Source organism: Chelonia mydas, chromosome 2 (genome assembly GCF_015237465.2).
Source record: "Chelonia mydas isolate rCheMyd1 chromosome 2, rCheMyd1.pri.v2, whole genome shotgun sequence".
NCBI classification, from domain to species: Eukaryota; Metazoa; Chordata; order Testudines; family Cheloniidae; genus Chelonia; species Chelonia mydas.
In genome coordinates, this window is record NC_057850.1 from 183,159,938 (window position 1) to 183,181,097 (window position 21,160).

At 39.6% G+C, this 21,160-nt stretch overlaps 1 protein-coding gene across 3 annotated transcripts in view; it reads left to right on the plus strand.

The window, feature by feature from the left end:
- Positions 1-19,797, plus strand: part of SACM1L (SAC1 like phosphatidylinositide phosphatase) — a 60,425-nt gene extending 40,628 nt beyond the window's left edge. For all 3 annotated transcript variants that reach the window (XM_037890246.2, XM_037890249.2, XM_037890247.2), the window contains 13 exons: positions 6,629-6,730; positions 8,122-8,207; positions 8,408-8,494; positions 9,038-9,106; positions 9,199-9,278; positions 12,089-12,187; positions 13,961-14,099; positions 14,352-14,421; positions 14,520-14,592; positions 15,134-15,227; positions 15,312-15,404; positions 16,328-16,385; positions 17,740-19,797. In XM_037890246.2, the coding sequence (XP_037746174.1) occupies positions 6,629-6,730; positions 8,122-8,207; positions 8,408-8,494; positions 9,038-9,106; positions 9,199-9,278; positions 12,089-12,187; positions 13,961-14,099; positions 14,352-14,421; positions 14,520-14,592; positions 15,134-15,227; positions 15,312-15,404; positions 16,328-16,385; positions 17,740-17,876 (1,187 nt within the window). In that variant the 3' untranslated portion in view covers positions 17,877-19,797. The remainder of the gene's footprint in view (positions 1-6,628; positions 6,731-8,121; positions 8,208-8,407; positions 8,495-9,037; positions 9,107-9,198; positions 9,279-12,088; positions 12,188-13,960; positions 14,100-14,351; positions 14,422-14,519; positions 14,593-15,133; positions 15,228-15,311; positions 15,405-16,327; positions 16,386-17,739) is intronic.
- Positions 19,798-21,160: the final 1,363 nt, after the last annotated feature.

Sequence of the window (21,160 nt, forward strand, 5' to 3'; positions counted from 1 at the left end):
TTGTTTTTTAACCGTAGAGGTTTCATTAGATTATCTAGGAGAATATTTGACTTTCTAAGACAGAAAATGTTGCTGGTGCAAGAGTTAACTGTAGTTGGGAACTCTACCACATAAATCTTCAAATAGTCGCCTCGCAAAATTTGATGTATCTTGTCCTAATTGCAAACATATAGCACGTAATGATAGTAGGCAATTTATATTTTGGACATCTGAATGCAAATAGTAAATATTTTTTGCTTTTCATATTTAACACAATTTTATATAAACCACTCTTATAAGCATGATTTGAACAATTGTCTTTCTAGTGTTGGCTGTTCTCTTGGGAGACAAAGCTCAGTTTAATAATCATTTTCCTATCAAAATTTATGTGACTATATCCTGCTAGAGAGGTACTTTCACCCAGCATATTACTGAATGTTTAGATGGTTAGACTGTGATCTGTTGAATGACACCTATTAAGTGAATTTTTTTTTTCTTACAAGGACATAAATATATGTAAGGAGACATCAGATACAATTTAAACAGGCATTAGCAAGGCTAATAGACTTTAAAATAAGAGACCCATGTTGACTCGTAGACTTTAAGTCCAGAAGAGACCATCATGATCACCTAGTCTGACCTCCTGCATATCACAGGCTGCAGAACCTCCCTCCTGTAATATATGGTCATAACCTCTGGCTGAATTACTGAAGTCCTCAAGTTGCAGAGAATCCATCATTTACTCTAGTTCAAACCAGCAAGTGAACCTTACCTCACACTGCCAAGGAAGGCAAAAAACCTCCAAGGTCTCTGCCAACCTGACCTGGGGACAATTCCTTCCTGACCCCAAATTTGGTGAGCAGTTGCACCCTGAGCTTGGGGGGGAGGGGGGAGACTCACCATCCAGACACCTGAGAAAGAGGTCTCTGTAATAATTCAGAGCCCTCCCCATCCCATGTCACAGGAGTAGGCATGTACATTCTGCCATCTTTCTGCTCATCGTCTCAGAAATTGAAAGAAAGTTACAAGAATCCTTCTCTTAACAAACAGTGCTTTTGATATCAATACTCTACCTTACTCCTAAGAATGATGCATGGAGCAGAGTATACACATGCATTCCCACAATCCTAAACTAACTTGATACCTTGCATTGACTGTAAACTAGTTTGCCTAACAGAAGCTGGGATTTTCAATAATATTACCAGTTTTGAGTTTGAAAAGACGAAAAGCCCCAATTGGGGGACAGCTGGGCTTTGTTTTGTTGGGGTAGATGGGTTTATGACAGGGTGGACTAGGCCCAGAGATCCCCTGATGGAGGTCTCAGGGTCCTACCATACCCATCCCTGAAAAAGAGCAGTAGAGAAGTCCTCCAAGCAGCCTAGAGTGGTTGCAGCAGAAGCAGCCAAACAGGGCCCAGGAGGGTCATAAAGGAGGGCACTGCAAAGCCAGATACAGTCAGTTCCTTGCTGGAGCCAGAAGAGTACAGCTGGTGGTCCTAGCTGGCCAAAGGGAACTGCAGCACCAGGGACAGCTCAGTTCTGGCAGGGACCATGGCAGCGAGGAAGAGCTCCTGGCTGGTTGCTGGGCCTGAACTTAGATGAGCCCTGAAGTAAGGGTGACGCTTTGGTGAAGGCTGGGGCTGCGGGGAAGTGGTCCAAGGAACTGAAAGCAGTGTAATTAAAGGGAAACAGCGGCATGTGACTGTTATTTTTAGGGTCCCTGGGCTGGGACCCAGAGTAGTGGGCGGGCCTTGGTCTCTTCCCCCCCCCCTCCCCCCATAGGTCACTAAGGAACAGACCTACAATCGGACAATGATAAACCCCAGAAAAAATGAACTGCTTAGTGGCCTGGCTGGAGAGCTGGGGCCAGAGTAGGCCAAGAGGGCGAAACCATTGCCTTCAGGGAGAAAGCCCTGGGGGTACGGCCCGATAACAGGGCCGGGACTATTTAAAGACTGTGGACACAGCCAACCAGAATGGGCGTTCGCGAGAGGTTGGTGCCACGCTGTTACAGGGTCCTATCTGTTAATTTTGAGTTTTGCTAACTTTGATAGTGACCTTTTCTTGTTAAAGCAAATATGATTACATAAATATGCTCTGTTCAGCGGTCTAGAATTCAACCACTGTGTCTCAGCGTGGAACCAGATCCTGATTTGATGAGACACAATGATATAATCTTCTTGGCTCAAACTGATCTCCAGTCTGTGCTGTTCTAGCTTTCTACCCCAGACTCTCTTCTCCTTCCTACCCCCCAGTAAGTCTGCATGAAATAAGGAAGTACATCTTTCCCTGTGCTCACTTGGAAGGTGGCCCACAGCAGGTTTCCATGGGAGTTATTACATAAGATAAGAGTGCACAGTCAACACCCAAGGATGAGCTCTCTGACTATAGCCTTGTAGTTAATCAAACTTAGGGAGTCTTAGAGAGATTAACAAAAGACGAAGTGTTATAAACTAAAAATTGAGACCATGGTTTACTTAGTATTAGAAGAGTCCCATTCCAGTGATTTCCTTTATATTTTAGGATCTAGTGATTCCTTCCATGGATAAGAAGGAATTTTTTCCAGCCCTCTATGCGCTGAATAATTGCGTTGTGGGTAGTAGCCTATTATAAGCAATTTAGTACTTGCTTCAACCACTGATCATACCACTGATCTGACAAATCCTGTTTTTCTTCTTTGGGTGCTGGTCCTTATGTATATTCCACTGTGTGTATGCATGCACTATAGGCACTCAGAGTCAGAGAATTCTGGAAAGCAGTGTCTGTTGGTCCACCATGTGCCCTTACAAGATAGAGCTTTATTCCAGGCTCTCATTTAGGAAGGTAAGTTGGTTGCCAGGACTGCTCTTCAATCAGCAGTAGATGCAGCAGATTCATCTTCAAGTTCAATAGCAAGTGCCACTGTGATGCTCTGTGAATCATGGCGTTGCACTTCAGGGCTTCCCAGGGAAGTCCAGAACATCTGCTCTTCAATGAAACTCATCTTTTTAACCAAAAGATAAATAAGTCCTTAAACATTCTAAAGCTTACATATTCCCATTCCCAGGGAATATATACATCTGCCCTGAAGAGAGCATTCCACATGCAATCATACAAGCCTAGACTGATGGCTCAACAATTTTACTATCGGTTGTCTTATGAGCCACCCCGAAAGAGGCAAAAGGTTCAGATGTCCCATTTCCCTGCACCTTCTGTAGCCGCAACATCATCCCAACCCCAGCCCTGTCTAAATGATATTTTTGATGGGACTTCAAAACTGCAGACCAGTGAGTGATGCCACCATCTGCCGATTTCCACACATCCTTTGGGGATCACCTATCACTCTTTTTCAAAAAGTGGAGTGCAATAACAATGGACAAGTGGGTATTAAACATCATTCATTCTGGCTAGGCAATCAAATTTACCTCCCTGCCCTCTCCAAAACCCCATTGCTGCCTCTTTTCAGGGGTCATTTTCACAGAGATTGTCAAACAAGAAGTAGAGTCCCGCCTACAGCGAGGAGTGATAGAGTGGGTGTCTCTTCAACACCAAGGAAAGGGTTTTTATTCAATATACTTGCTAGTACCCAAAAAGAAGGGTGGCTGGAGACCCATCCTCAACCTATGTCATGTCAACTGGTTTATTTGCAAACTGAAATTTCACATGGTCATATTGGCATCTATAATTCCATCCTGAAAAAGGTATGGGGTTTACAGCTCTCAATATCAAGGATATGTACTTCCATGTGGACGTTTGTCCTGCTCACAGACTGGCCAAAGCCAATCAGAAAATCTCCAACTATTTATCATCATAGCGGAAAAAGTCTTGTGTCAGGCAATATCCTCGCAGAGGATCTCTAAATGGATCTTGGACAATATCTTACTTTTATTGGTTGTCTCATCTTCCTCCCACTCATGGGAGGGGGAGGGCATACTACAAGAGCACAAGCAATAGCATCCTCACACCCTCCTCTTACTTGAGTACTGCTTGTCAATAACCCACAGTGGAATACACATAAAGACCAGCACTCAAAGAAGATAAGTTACTTACCTAATAGTGACGAGGTTCTTCAAGTATGTGGTCTCTGTCTATAGTCAACTACCTACCCTCCTTCCCCTTTGCTTCACAGGATTCTTGGATTTGTAGTAGAGAAGGAACTGGAGAAGTGGTCAGTCTGCTCCATCCTTTATCTCCTCAGTCAGAGGCATAAGGAGAGCGAGGACACGTGCGCAGACCACAAGACACTGCTTTCTAGAATTCTCCCACTCTAGGTACATGGAGCATGTGTATGCACAGTGGAATACCAATAGAGCCCACATGTCTTGAAGAACCTGTAGTTACTATAAGGTAAGTAACTTTCTCATTTTTATAAAACTTCTCTGGTATCTATCTTCATCTCTCTTGATTCAGAATAAGAGTGGAGAGATGGGGAATATGTCTAATTAGCCAAAAATTCCATCCCTCCATTCTTAAATTCTCCGTAGGAGATAGATTGAGCCTACAATCTTAGGTTTATGGCAGTGTTGATAAAGATCCAAGTTTAGAGCTACTGCTTTTATTTCCTGCTAAATAGAAGCCAAGCCCTGATATATTTGAGGTGACATCTGGATCTACAAGGATTTTAAGAGTTTGAGCATGTGGTTCTAGGTCTAATTTTAGACCTTTTTAGATCCCTCTCTCGGAACTCTTTATTGAGGGCATTTTGGGTGGCAAAGGATCTCTTTGTATAGTCTCTTAACCAAATTTGAACTAGTTGTTCGGATTTTTTACAAAGAGTGCTGCCACAAATGTAAATGAAATCTGCAATATTGGCCTAATGTGCAGTTACCCAACAAAGTGGGTTTCCTGCACAGGATTTTTCTGGGGAAAAACACTTGGTGAGATGAAATTTGTGAGGTGAAATGTGTATGTGTAAGTAATCTGTTGTATTTTTAAGAATTACAATTTTTTATGCTTGAATAAAAACCCAGAAAATTGATTTGTTTATTGGAATAAAACTTGCCTTGCAGACCTGAGCAAATAGTAAGATGGTTAACATATTGGTTGTTCAAAAGAACAGAGCAGAGAGACAGGATAGCATGCCTATACTAAAAGCTAAAACAAAGCCACAGGATGCATCCGATGAAGTGAGCTGTAGCTCACGAAAGCTCATGCTCAAATAAATTAGTTAATCTCTAAGGTGCCACAAGTCCTCCTTTTCTTTTTGCAAATACAGACTAACACGGCTGTTACTCTGATTCCTTTGAAGTTGTAGTTTTACCTTGCTGGCAATAGAGGGTAGTATGAATCTGTGTTCTGCGTCCTGCTGCAGTAATTGAGGAGTGCTGCTTTCTGATACTAGTTTGATGCTGTATTATCTAACATCAACTGAAAGTAGTTATGACCTTGACAGAACTGAACTGCTAAGTTAAATTGCCAGCCCTTAGCAACTATCCCCTAAGACAGGGGTGGCCAACCTGTGGCTCCGGAGCCACACACGGCTCTTCAGAAGTTAATATGCGGCTCCTTGTATAGGCACTGACTCTGGGGCTGGAGCTACAGGCGCCAACATTCCAGTGTGCCGGGGGTGCTCACTGCTCAGCCCCTGGCTCTGCCACAGGCCCTGTCCCCACTCCACCCCTTCCCGCCCCCTCCCCTGAGCTTGCCATGCCCTCGCTTCTCCCCCTCCCCCCCCAGAACCTCCTACATGCCACAGAACAGCTGAACAGCTGATTGGGAGCTGCAGGAAGGGAGGGGGAGGCACTGATCGGGAGGGCGGGGGCGCTGCCGGTGGGTGGGTGGGAGGTGCTGGGAGCGGGTGGGTGGGAAGCTGATGGGAGGGCTGCTGACGTATTACTTTGAGTGGTAGCCGTATTAGTCTGTATCAGCAAAAACAATGAGTCGTCCTTGTGGCACCTTAGAGACTAACAAATTTATTTGGGCATAAGCTTTCGTGGGCTAAAAACCCACTTCATCACAAAGCTTATGCCCAAATAAATTGTTAGTCTCTAAGGTGCCACAAGGACGACTCATTGTTTTTGACATATTACTGTGGCTCTTTGGCAATGTACATTGGTTAAATCATGGCTCCTTCTCAGGCTCAGGCTGGCCACTCCTGCCCTGACACTAAGGACTAGAATCTGATACCAAAATGATGTGTAGGGCTTAATTAAAAGAACAGAAGTCTCTGCATAAGCAGCTTTTTTTTTTTTTTGGCCAGGGCCTGAGATCATACATATGGTGCTGATAGTATTGACCTATTTCTTTCAATTGTGATGGTTAGTGTGCATGGGCTTTTAATAGATTTTAAATGTTTCATCATCAGAAGTGTCAACATTTTAATTTAATTGAAGAACCTTTTGAGACCAGTCTCAAGTCTCTTCAAATCCTGTTTTCTCCTATTTATAATCACTTCATATTTTTTTAGTTAATTAGCATCCCTTAAAACTTGCTCTGTCATGCATATACTAATTTGAGTATTAGGCTACTGACTCTGAAGTTAAATATCAATAAATAACTTGACATAGGGATAACAGTATATTTATACATATACCTACACATCAATGAATGTTTGCAAAATCCTTTCTATTTATTTAATCATCATTTGGCCCTATGTTTGTGCCTGTTCCCTTTTATTTAAAAATACCATAGTAAACATTGCAAAAGTTTGTGTTCCTTAACATGTTTACCAGTTATAGCTATGCACTCTTGTTCCATTAATGGAAAGTATTTTGACTGGCTGCTTATCTCTCGAAGAAGCTGTTTCAGAGCTGGTGTACGTTACTATGTGAGAGGTAGGATGACGAATAATGCAACCACTGCTGGAACGGTCAACGTGTCTGTAACTCATTAATTTCTTATTTTCAAATGGCATAGGTATTTAACCACTTACCTTACTGTTGTGTTCCATTCTGTCACAACCTGATGTAATTTTTGTGCCAAATATTTTACTTCAGTGTAATAACTGGACAGAAAAACATCCTTGAGCACAAAACTGTAGTTTCATCTACAGATGCATCTATTAAACTGCAAACCTCATTTATTGCTCCTTGAGGCATTTGATTTATGTTTAGTCCAAAAATTTAAAATGATGAGCATTTTAAATGAAACACTTGACAATACTGATTATCCTGTAAATAAGCTGGTGGTATTTACTTCAGTAAAATACCTTACATAACATTTTCAAACTAATAAAGAACTTTACAAGAAAACATTCTCATGTGCAGGGAAAGAAAAGTTAAGCTGGGTTCCACACACACACACACACACACACACACACACACACACACACACACACACACACACACACACACACACACACACACACACACACACACACACACACACACACACACACACACACACACACACACACACACACACACACACACACACACACACACAAGCCTAACTACAATTTTCATGTGTGTTTGTTTGGCTGTCTGTTATGTAGCAGTCCGCTTTTCCCTGATTTCAGGCCAAAGGCTGAAAAGGAAGCAGACTGAAGTACTTTCTCCTTACCAGTCTCTGCATGTTATGGTTGAGGAGCACTGAGGAAGTGTGGACAAACTTGTTGCTCCTTGTGCCGTAATTTTCCCATTGGGAAGATAAATTTCAGTGTCTGCGCTTTGGCATCTTTGTTCAGTATTAAAATAACCTAAGTATTTTTTAAGTTAGACTATTAAGACGTGCTGGCAGTATAATAAAGGCCCTGCACTGACTGAATGATAGCAATATCTAGGTCTGCTCTTCTGAAAAATCCATACCCCTGAGCAATTTTAGCTATGCCAATCTAACCTGCAATGTAGATGCAGCTAAGTTAATGGAAGAATGCTTCCATCAATGTACGAACTGTCACTCTGGGAGGTGGTGTTCCTACACAGACAGAAAATCCCCTTCCATTGCTATATGCCGCATCTACACTATCTAGTCATGCAAGCATAGCTACAGTGTCGTAGATATGCTATTATAGTCCCCATAGTGTGGACATACCCCAAGTCTCTGCTTCATGAGCTGACAGTGTCTCAGATGGTGGCTTTGATCTACAGATGGCACAGATTTCACATATCTTCTGGCTATTCTGTATTGTTTCATCTTACTAACTGAAAAATGAGACCCCAATTCAAACCTAAAGCAATGGTGTTTGTGGCCGGGTGTGAACTGGATTCTTTTTTTTCTAACTCAGGTATTGATTCAGAAGGCCATGCAGCTAATTTTGTTGAAACGGAACAAATTGTACATTACAATGGGAGCAAAGCTTCGTTTGTCCAGGTAAATTCAGTGGCTTATCAGAATTGATTGCATGACTAGCTTAAGTTCAGCTGGCAAGTTTTTATTTTATTGTCTGCCCAAAACCTGATTTTACATTTAACAGGAAAAAACAAGTTAAAATACAGATGTCAGGAAGGTGTAATGAACAAGAACATGAAATTGCATTTGTTGTTTAAGTTTCCTTTTTCTTTGTTTTCCAGACCCGTGGATCCATTCCTTTTTTCTGGTCACAGAGACCAAACCTCAAGTATAAGCCAAAGCCACAGATCAGCAAAGTAGTAAATCATGTATGTGTGTTTCCTTGGTTGTGTGGTGGTAAAATGGAATTCAGTGTTTGCATGGATATAATGTGGTAATAAACTTAACATTGCTGCGCCTTCTCATTAACATACAGTATACTGTTTAAATCTGTTCTTAATATAAAAGTCAAACCTTACCTTTAAAGTTGAAGTAGCAAGAGGCTTGGGCCAGTGTACTAGCTTTTTTATCCATGGAGTCTTTGGCTCAAAGCTTGAATGAGGTCATAAGTATAAATGAATGCAGTCGTCTCTTCCTGGTTCTCATTTGTGTACAGTGATAAAAACCACTGCATTATTTGGCACAACTAGTAATTTATACAAGAGAAGCCCAAGGCTGTTGCAGATGAGAGCTGAGGTGCATTGACAGAGCAGAGTGCAGATATTTACCTCATTTAAGCACCACATTCTCATTCAGAAGACGACTTGTTGTGTTACATTAAGGGATTCTTGTAGTGTAGCAGTTTTAGTAATTTACAGACCTGTGCATCTCTGAAGACCTGTGATGTCACTTTTTTCTCCTTTGTTTTCTAGATGGATGGCTTCCAAAGACATTTTGACTCTCAGATAATTAGCTATGGAAAACAAATGATTGTTAATTTGGTATGCCTTTAATTATTCTGCTTAGTTGAATTGTTTGCCTCTCCTTTTTAAACAAATTTGAATGATTGGTATTACCATTTCATTTTTCACAGGTTAACCAGAAGGGCTCAGAGAAGCCTCTTGAACAAACATTTGCAAAAATGGTAAACAGCTTGGGAAATGGAATGGTCAGGTACATGTGAACTGAAATTATGATACATATGTGTATATTGTACATGTCTGGCTCCTTTTAACAAGCCTAAATTAAAAGTGGGATCAAATTGGTCACGGGGCCCTTATAAAATAATTTAACTTGCATGAGAATTGCATTTTTTAAAATACACATTGATACTGCACTGCAGGAAAAGGATATGGTCCCTGCCAGAAGAGTTTGCAATCCAACTGGAAATGATAGGCATGGGATGCATGTAAAGGGAATTGAGACAGGACAACAGCATAAAAAGAAGGGAGTATGAGGCTTACAGTAATAAGAGCACATTGTTGTTTTGGCTAGTGGTGTGTCTTTAAAGGTGAGTGTTTTATTGACTTCATGGAAGAAATGCACTTCCAGGATGAAAGAGGTGAGGCATTGCAGACCAAGGGGTTCCAGGTGTAAAGTCACATGGAAAAAAGACACCAAGACAAGGTCATTAGGTGTGCAGCCTAAATGGAGCGTAGGGGCCACAGGAGTGTGGAAAGCACATAAATTATTGTTAAATGTTCATGATTGCAGAAGTTGCAGGTGCATGGGCAGTTTAACAATGGCGATTCATCATTTTAAAACAGTAATCTTCACTTATTGACTTGCTTTCTCTTTAACCATGTTCTTGAATATTGAGAGAATAATATGGATTTTCCACAAAGCTTAAAATTTTTATTTTTTTTCATCTCAGAGATTCTCCTGTAAGGGACTTAGACAATTGTTCGTGTCAGGAGTCCCTAACAAGTTTAGGGGCCAAATCCTGCCCTCTAGAATGAATGCATAATTCTTAATGACTTCTGTAGAACCTGCACATGCACATTTAAGGGCAAAATTTAGCCATGAATGCAGTTAATCTTACTTGTATAGTATGCATTTGCATTGAATTTTTAGTTGTTTCCGTTCGATCGATCCCCATTTTACAAGGCTCTTACAGAAGGACAAGGAATTAGATTACTCACATTTTTCTGCACCTTGATGCCCTCTGCCCCTTCCAACGGTTGCAGTAGTTTTGCTGTAGATTTGCATATTTACGCATATATGTTGATTTGTGAAGAGGAAGACATGTTTTTAAGAGCACTTCCAATGTAGAGTTTCTATTCAGTTTTCAAAGCTGGTATTGGTTACATCTTTAAGAGATAAATGACTTGTGGGATTCCTTGCACTACCTTCTGTAGAACTAAAAGCCATTTTACAGAAACTGAAGTGTAAAATCCTATCTCTGGCCTGTTTTTTTCTCAGTTGCAAGTTCCGCAGATGTTAACATTTAAAAAATTTAAAAATTTTTTGCTAAAAATAGGGTTTTGCTACTTTAATTGCTTTGCATGGCACCTCCTGCCATCAATAAACATTCACAATTTATGAATGCCACCTCCAGTCCTGCACAAACCATCTAGAAGAGTCTTTTGTTTTTTATTAAACAGTTCCTCCACCCCCACCCCAAGAAACTTACTCCTGTTGTCTACAGCAAAGGCATACTTTTGCACCCTGAACTTGTTTAATTTCTCTGCCCTTGTTTGGTCTCGTCTTAGCCTCTTTGTATAGATTCTGAACTCTTATAACTTGGTAACTCTATCATTTTTAATTTCCTATTTGGAAATGAGCACCCTGTTGCCATTAACTGGTGGTGGTTGTTTTTTATTTGCTAGGGCTTGCTGCTATTTGCTATTTGACCTCTTGCTGCCAGTTTACTGAATTTTGCCAAACTTTTCTCATTGTGGCCCACCTGCTTTTTGTCCTGTTTCTGCCTTTCTCCTCTTCTAATGTTCCCATACTCCACCCATTCATTCCTTTGTACATTATATACTAGCCCCACGTCTTTGCCTCTGTTTCAGGAAATATATAAATATCATTTCTAGCTTTTTAAACTACATACAAAGCAGAAAGCAGCTTAGAAAAAAGCAAATGCAGGTCCATCTGCCTATCCTTCCTTCCCCATGTTGTCTCGTAAATATGGTAAATGAACACTTGGATTGGAAGCACTTCAGGACAGGGACCATGTCCTTTTAGTTAAGTTGCCATACACACTTCCCTGCACCTTTTTGGGGAAAAGATAATTAGACAGAAGTGATTTTGTAAAATACTAGTGAACATGAGCTTCCTTATCCTGCTTCCAGAGTGGTGGGATCATCTAAAGCAGTGGTTCTCAACCAGGGGTCCGGGGCCCCATGGGGGGCCGTGAGCAGGTTTCAGGGGTCTACCAAGCAGGGCCAGCATAGACTCGCTGGGGCCCAGGGCAGACAGCTGAAGCCCCACCGGATGGGGCTGAAGCTCAAGGCCTTGAGCCCCACCACCCGGGGCTGAAGCCAAAGCCTGAGCAGCTTAGCTTCACAGGGGCCCCTGTGGCATGGGGCCCTAGGCAATTGCCCTGCTTGCTACCCCCTACCTCACGCCCTGGCTTATAGATGCAGAAAACCAGTTATTGTGGGACAGGCGGGCTGTGGAGTTTTTATAGCATGTTGGGAGGGCCTCCGAAAGGAAAAGGTTGAGAACCCCTGATCTAAAGGAGTGCAGAAATTTGCATCCTCAAAATGTGCAAGGTGACATTTTGGAAGAGGACAGAAAAGCAGAAAACACGTCCTTTGATATTTATGGAACCCAGTTTTAAAGAATTGCTCTTAAATTTTGGCTGATGTTGGCAAATCTTCATCTGAAGAAGATCATTTCTCTGCACTTCAATATTTATCAATCTTTTTTTCTTTTGAAAAAATTACCTTTTTAAAAATAGAATTGTACTGTGATCTCTTCAGAGCAGTGAAGAGTGCCGTGAATTTATTTGATCAGATGTGCTTGTCTCTGAATAGATATATAGCATTTGACTTTCATAAAGAATGCAGTCGAATGAGGTGGGACCGACTCCAGCTTTTGATGGATCAACTCTCAGAACAACAAGATGAGTTTAGGTAATCTGTCTCTCTATAGCACTATGTGGTCATCTTGTGGTGGCTAGCATAAAGTGATAGATTGTTAGATGCCCAGCAGATTCATAGAGCAGAATCTATATTCTCAAAAGTAGATCACTTTCTCATATGGATTCTATGGCCTTGAGTTGAAGATGCATATGCAAATGAGATAAAGATTACAGGGTGGAGTCTGCAGATATCTTTGTGTGATCTCTCACTCCTGCTCAGCAGCAAAGTAGAGGCCTTAATGTGGTTTATAATGCACTCACTCACCATGGTTTTGCTTCTGTGAAGGAGAATTAAATGTCTCTCTTGGTGAAGGGATTTGGGGGGGTAAACACAAGTCTGCCTATTACATGGGAATGAGAAATTACCAAGCACAACTGCTTATCTGTTTTCAGTGTGGTAATTTCATATGCAGTATTAATGCCATACGTGAGCAACCAGACACCAACCCTTCCTGACTCTTTTTATTTATATATTTTTTTTTGGATTCACAGAAAAGTAGCAAATGTCCAACTTGATTTGATGTCCTTTCCCCCAATAAAGTTATTTCATATATTAAATGAATTTGTATGATCTATATGAAGTTGTTGGTTAATGCATTAGTCTTTATTTTATTATTCACCGCTCACAGATTTACAGGTTATGAAGCGAAACCTATTTATGTTGTAGTTCTGCTTCTTTGAAGATCTCATCATCACCATTTGGGTCTCAAGTCTACGGCATGAGGCAGACCAGGAACTCCTATATCTAGTGATTTGACGGCTACACCCCCACTTCTACACAGGTGGTTGTCTGCCCCTGTAACGTGAGGAACAGCCCACTGAAACCTCTCCCAGTTCCATTTATGAATGAAAGCTTGAACCACTGATCTAGGCCGACATAAATGCCTCACTCTGTAGGGATAGTACAAACCAAACATGCTCCTGAGGATAGCAATACATATATAAGAACCTGAAAAGGAGCAGCCCATAAAAGACGTCTGAGAGGACGTGAACAGAGAACAATCATGTGAGCCCTTCAAAGAAGCAGAATGAACAAGTAATTTTGTCTTTAAAATACCAGCTATATAGGATTCTCAACCCTAGAATGAGTAACTGAGACATGTCTTAAAACTAATAATACACTGTAGCAGGTAGTGAACTATGTAGGCATATGCCAAAACCAATCAGCTTTCTTTAAATAAAGGGATGGAACTGATGTCTCAAAATAAGGCATTACACAACATTATTTGATTTGTTTTTTGAGGAGTCCTCAAAATATGGGTAACACTAGGGGGCTGGAGAGTTTGGGCTCTCTTGAAAATTAGATTCTGCAGGCCTGAGACACAGAAGCAGAATTCTTCTCTTGAGGCTGAAGCCAAGTCTTTGTAATTGTGTAGTGTAAGGATTGTGTTATTACCATGTGTACATCATGATTACAACATATACTTGAAGCTGGAAGTGGAACCTGCTCTTCTTCCGAAAGGTAATACCAAGGTTCATAGCAACTGCAAGGAAGTTATTGACGTGTGTAATGCAATAGGATAACCATTTAGACACTGTTCCTGATAATGCTATCTATTCACTATCTGCTACGGAAAGAAAAGTATAAATAATATGTTATCAAATAAAATTAAACACATATGGCAAAGAATTTTACTTGGGAAAAGATTCTGTTTTGGGTAACTAAAGAAACCTGTTAAAGTATGCAGTCGCAGAACATACTTTGAAGTGGATTATTTTAGGTACCTATTTATATACACACATTTAAATGTGTCGTGGATCTTAGTTATTTTCTAGTTGACTCTGATGGTAAAGTGGTGACTCAGCAGGACGGAATATTCCGCAGTAATTGCATGGACTGCCTGGACCGGACTAATGTGATTCAGAGCCTATTAGCACGTCGTTCTCTGCAAGCACAGCTTCAGGTCAAGATTTTTTCTAGTTTTGCTTTTGTTTTTCAAAAGGGAGGGAGGGAGGATGGATCCTCTGTCGGGGATTAAGTACAACTAAAGTTTGTAGCAGCTTACCTTCATAAATTTCTTTAGTACTTAAAGACCTGCTTGATATTAAAATGTACTGTCCAGCTTTTAGCTGGACGAAAAAGCTATGTCCCACATAAACTTAAATATTGACTTCCTCTGAGTTGCTATTGAATTGTAGTGTGTTTTTTGTTCTAGAGGCTAGGTGTTCTGCATGTTGGACAGAGAATTGAAGAACAAGCAGAATTTGAAAAAATCTACAAAAATGGTAGGTTTGTCTTTAAAGTTAAATTACTATTTTTCAAATAAGGACCAGTCAGGCTTTTTTAAAGGAAAACGGACATAATTCTATTTCTCTGTTCACAGCATGGGCTGATAATGCAAATGCTTGTGCCAAACAATATGCTGGAACTGGTGCCTTAAAGACAGACTACACAAGGCAAGTTAGAGACGGTTATGTTTTGAGGACAATGCATTTTTGTAACTTAATTATCTACAGATTGAATTTTCAATTTTCCAGACACACATTAACATGTAAGTTGGTAATATGAACTACCTCTTACTAGAAAAATTCAGCCTATGTCAACATGATATAATAAACAATAATATATCTTTTGTAGTTTAAAAAAACATTAAAAGTCAGGAAATAAAATGAATATGGGTTTATAAAATATTCCATCTTGTTTTATTGCATGATGGAAAACTGAGTCTCTGAGAAACCATTTTCCTGACTCTACTCTCAGATCTTTCCACCCTTTCTTAAAACTTTTTTTCATAAAAATCTACTGCCTATAGGAGTTAGAGTGCAGAGGCAGCACTAGGCAGTTGCATCTTTGTCCTTAAGTATAAATAGAAACTCTATATGATTGTTAATACAAACCTGAAAGGGTCATAAAACTGAACATCATTTGGTATAACTTTCTACTTTCAATTTGCAAACAAATTAGTTCTAATATGCTCATAAAACCACTTTTTTATAGAACTGGGAAGAGAACTCAGTGGGGTCTAATAATGGATGGCTGGAACTCATTAATACGTTACTACAAGAACAACTTTTCTGATGGATTTAGACAAGTAAGTTGGGTTTTTTCTTTTGCAGATAGATTCTTAGTCATTATTGCTATGCATTTTAACTCTGTATGTATGTTTCTGTTACAGGATGCTATCGATCTGTTTCTTGGAAATTATTCAGTGGATGAAGTAGAGTCTGTCAGCCCTCTACATATACAGAAGGACTGGAAGTTCTTGGCTGTAAGGATTTTTTTTTAATAAGCTTTGATTCACACTTTTTTGGAAACTAAATGCTTTGTTTGTCTCTTTTATTTGCTTCAGTAAACCTAAGTAGTTATTGACTGTTTGTTGATGTGGGGCCATTTGTGTCTTCTGGTCCTGTTTTTTTTATAGTAGCCACTTACAGGAAGACTAAGTCCAGAACATCAGCCATGACACAAAGGGAGCATCCCTCAGACATGGAGTTGGAAGGAAAGGTGCTCTTTGGCCAATTGTGCCCCTACTAGAAAGATGGGGATTCTTCTTGGATCTCTTGCTTTGTCTGTTCATTAAGAAAGAAAAGTGGAAGGGGATAACCATTTTTAATGTAATAAGAGCCATCATTGTTGATCTAAAAAACTCATGAAGATGTCATCTCACAACATCAAATGCTGTATGCAGGCAAATACTGGTTTCTCTTCTCTTCAGTGTCAGTGCCCAGACAGTCAGGAAGGGGAGGCTAAGCACTTATTGAATTTCAGAACTGCAGTTATGACAAAAAAGATCACTGTGGAACACATGAGGGAATTGGAAAAAGTAGTATGGAGAATACCTACACGGACCCCTTCTGTTCTGTACACTCAGTACACAAGTGGGATAGATTAACACTGGAGGTTTATGCAGGGTTGTTCAAATACCCAAACAGAACTAATGAACTTGATCCTTCAGTGAGCCTAAACAGGCAGAAACCAAGCATATTATCCTCTAATCTTAAATATACAGTTAAAGAATTATTTAGATTAAGTCTAAAACTCAGAAGGAGACTCTGTTTTACCAAATCAGGACATCAAAGAAATGATGTAACTTTACCTGTTACAAAGCGAATTATAAATATAATTTCTTGAAGGAAATAATCAATACAATCATATATATCCTTTTTTAATTCTGTTTTTCTTCTTCCGCAGTTGCCTATTATTATGGTCGTTGCTTTCTCAATGTGCATTATCTGTTTGCTTATGGCTGGTAAGTCACTATTTGGCGTACATTTGCAAAATTCATTTGCAGGCATACACTTAAGATATTGGAAGCTATTCACTGGGTATGTGCTTATGAGTTATGAGATATTCAAGTCATACCTTTAACCATACAACCTGGAGCTATGCTTTTCTGGGTCAGGCCTGGTCAGTACTTGGATGGGAAAGCTCAGATGCTACAGAGAGTAGTGCTGGACATTCAGCAGATAGCACTCTTCCCTCTGATGTTGAATCAATGTTACTGCGGGATATTATGAGTAATCGCTTCTCCTTAACATGATGGTTGAATCAGGTATAAAATTGTTAGTTAATAATCCAGTGGCACTTCCTAAAGGAGTAGAATTGAGAACACTGACATCCACACCAACCCCCTATTTGGGTGGTTACGTTCTGCTTCCCTGAAACTCCCCCCTCTATATCAGTTGGTTAAGGTATTCACTTGGAGTATCTCTACAATTGTGGGGGTAGGGAATCTCAGAGCCTAGGTCTGCAGACTGAGTCATGCTATGGCACTAAAAATAGCAGTGTAGATGTTCCTGCATGGGCTGGAGTTTGGTCTCTGAGACTCTCCTCCCTTGCTGGGTTTCAGTGTCCAAGCAGGAACATTTACATTACTGTTTTTAGCACCGTAGTTGGAATCCCGTGAGCCCGAGTCTTTTGCCCCAGGCTCTGAAACTTATTGCCACATGGCTGCTTTTTTTGCAGTGTAGATGTAACCTGAATGACCTAAACTCCTGTGTTGGTGTGTGCTGTTAAATCAGGGGTTCTCAAACTGGGGGTTGCGAGATTACATGGGGGTCGTGGGCTATCTGCCTCCATCCCCAAACCCTGCTTGGCCTCCAGCATTTATAATAATGTTAAATATAAAAAATGTGTGTTTTAATTTATAAGAGGGGTCACACTGAGAGGCTTGCTGTGTAAAAGGGGTCACGAATACAAAAGTTTGAGAAAAGTTAAATGGTTACCAATCTTCTTCCTTTTGCTTAGAGACTGACAGCATTTCAGTGGCAGGTCAAGTGTTGGCTATATAGGTCATAAATCAGTTTGTTATGAAATTGCTTTGGAATCTCTCTGAATTAAGGGCTATATGAATGTCAATTTTTAGCCATTGTAAATTAGCCTTTGCTTAACTGTAGAACATTAGTTTCCGAGCTAGAAAACTCTCAGAAGGAAATACACAGTACAAAATAACAGGCTCTAGTATATGTGAAGCTGATATGAAATTTCAGTTCTTGATAAAAGCTTCCTTATGAGCACTTTGCTAACTGTTTTATTGTCACGCTAAAAATGATCTCTCCACTATTTATTGAAAATGACGTACTATAATGTTTATCTGATTACAGGTGATACATGGACTGAGACACTGGCTTATGTGCTCTTCTGGGGAACTGCAAGCTTTGGAACTTTAGCTATCATCTTTTACAATGGCAAGGATTTTGTAGATGCACCAAAACTGGTCCAGAAAGAGAAGATGGACTGAATTTGTGTGTGTGGAAAGCGGCTTAGCATGGAGGACTCCTCAGGCCATACTTGGAGTCTCTACTGACCTGCTTTCCACACCAACTAGTGGTCTTTCTAGCTTTCATCTTTGTGGAGAGAAAAAGTAAATTGTGTCCTTCACTTGGTGGTGGTAATTTACAGTTGTGATCTGGTTTTACAGTTTTAGTCACAATGATCTTTGGAATATTGCATTAATTGGGGAGGTTGCGCTCATAACAAGATATTTTGGCTTTCACCTGTAAGTTATCAGTGTTGTCTGTGGAGTATTACAGAATATGAACTGGCCTGCTAAGCGTACAGCCCAGCAGGGCAGTTTCATTCAAACATGATCTCATAATCTTAACAGAGATCTCTGGTTCTGTTCACGTGTCACCATATCCAGCTGTGGCAGTGTTAGTAATATAGAGTCACATCATGTTCTTTGAGCTAATATAGCATTCCTACTAAGAAGTTTTCTTTCTAGACTTTCAGCTGGGTTTCATTTGTCATCATAAAAGCAGTCACTGTTAGCACGAGTCCTTTGCATATTTTCATTAGGGTAGAGAATCATACCTTACTGTCAAAATGCAAGTCTTCTGTTCTGCCTCATCTAGGACTGATGCAATATTCTATTAAATCATTGGGAGGGTGAGTTATTGGTGGACATTTCTGAAGTTGCAGATGTCTTGCACTACCTAACTACTGCAGTCTTCAGATGACTTTTTATTACAGCTATACAGCAATTTAAGTGTGATTCAGAAGGTCTCAAATAAGGTTGTCTTTTTTTAAGATGTAAATTAAATCAAAGAATGTAAAACTTCTTTACTGTGTTTATTGACCCTCATGCTAAAGGTCCAAAGTATTCCATAGTTGAAGAACAGTCACAATGTAGAAGGTACGCCTCATTGTTTTACTAATCACCTGCTTCTGTAGTTTATGGTTACATAGGGATAACCTGTGAAAGAAAGAATACAAATCTTTGAGGTGACAGTCTTCTGCTAAATTCCATGTTTGCACTTGGAGGAAGCAGCAGCAGCTTGCTTTTCATGCATGATAAAACTCTAAAAATTAAGCTATGAAAATAATTTGTTCTGATTATCAGTAAATGTGTGTCTTTAAATTTAGTGCTTCCAATCTACATAAAATAGCTAATCTGAATCAAGGACCAATTTTAAACTATTTTATCACTTATTTTATGATTTCTGTTCAGACCCGACCTGAAATTTGCTTACGGCACTGTGCATTGTTTAATATTTCCTGTAAGTACAGTTGTATATCCAGATTGCAATTATGAAGATTAAATATTAGGAAAAAAATGTAGAATACTAGGGTTAGCACGGTTGTCATTAATGCCCTAGAACACAAAACACTGCATCATCAGTGTTTCATTGTGTTATGATTGAAAATATGTACAGTTTTTTGCAATAACTGTTCATTTTAACCGTGAATGTTTCTGAAGGCCTCTTTGGGTTTTGTTAAACATTACCTGTTCATAAGCACTAGTAATAAAAATGCAGAGTACCTGTTTGCTTTTAGATGCTACAATGGAAATACCAGTTGACAGTTTAACTGAGAAATTCTCTGTAACTTAATCTCAGACATCAACTCCATAATGGGGAAGAAAGTATAAGAACTCTATAGTTAAATATTTAAATAATGGTTTGTGTGCCTCTTTGGCGGGTGATGTTTTGAAATTTAGCTCAGCTGTCTTACAGTGTGTATCTAAATCTTTCCGTGCATCTCCCGTTAAGAGTTTGTTGCAACAAAGACCAAACCTGGACTGCTACTATAACCACATTGCAAGAACTAGGTTTTGAGACTTGGAAGGGCATCTGTATTCCAATGCTTTGCAAGGAGATTGTATTTCTAAATTCACATATGGTGTACTCATAAATGACAATAAAACTTTAATCTTTTCTAGATCCGGACCGTTCCATTTCTGTATTTTAGTTGAAGGGTTAAAAAATGCAAACTTTAAACATTGTTTCTTGGAAATTGCTGTTCATCAGAAAGGTACATTCTGAGTGGTTAATCTCTAAATACAAAATTAAAGGCCTTCTATTTTTATACTTAATCCACTAAAAGTTTAGTTTAAAACTAAGATTTTAATTAGCATATGTTCCATTTCCCTCTGCCAAGTATGGATTTTACCTTTCTGAAAAAAGAAGTGTTTGGGAGACAAAGGAGAAGTTTAGAATAAGATCTGAAGTTGGACTCCCTACTTGAGTCTATTCTTTGTCCCTCCCTTTACAGGCCATTTTAGACTACTGTTCTTGATTGGCTCACAGAGTGTTAGACACATGAGGTGAATACTGCACATCTTATTCTTCAGATAAACTGCTAAAGTAGTGGTATTACAATCAGCTCTTTCTATATTTGCTTTCATGACCTTTTTGTGTCCTCAGAATTAGAAGAATGGTAGACTACCAAAGAATCACATTTATCAGAAACCTGCTAGAAACAGATCCCTGAAGAGGGGGGCACTCATGTATATATTCCAAAGATTCAGAAGAGGATGTTTCTGAACTCTGAGTCTAAACTTTTGGCAGACTTTGGACTCTAGTCCTTAAATTTAAGAGAGACCAACCATACATTCATATCAAGATGATACTGAACTAGCAGTTACTATGATTGATGATTCTGTTCCTCCTTTGGCATTTTTGAAAAGGGTGGGTGAAATAATAGAAAGTGTGACAAGGTGAAGATAGTATATGTGAGCTGTACAGCAGAAGAATGTCCGTAGTTCATTGAAAACAGGAACATCTGAATTTACAGAAGCTTTTATTTCTGTTTGTTCCCGTTTGACAGTACAAATGCACCTTAAAAACACCACAATCTACAGCTACTACTGCATATCAAATTTAAATGGGATACTGAAATGCATCCAATTCTCCACTGTAGAGTAGCAGCTAATCAGACAACATCATTCACAAAAGTGGGAAAAGGGGAATTTTGGTTAACAAGGCTTTTTCCTTAAAAATGCCATGGAGTCTCTACTGCCAGTGCAAAGTAGCTAAGAGCTTGGTTATTTGTTTTTTTTTTTTTGTTTTTTTTTAAAGTATCATGTTTAACTAAGGGCACAGAGCTAAAGTAGAAATAAGTCAATATTTTATTCAAAGTCCCTTTTATTTGTTAAATGCTGATTGTAGAATACTCATCTCTACCATCGTGGAAACAATTACATATTTTCTTTCAATTGGCATTGTGATAGAGGTATAGGGTGACCATACATCCTGTTTTAGCTGGGACAGGCTTTTTGAGCCCTGTCCTGGATGTCCTGACTAT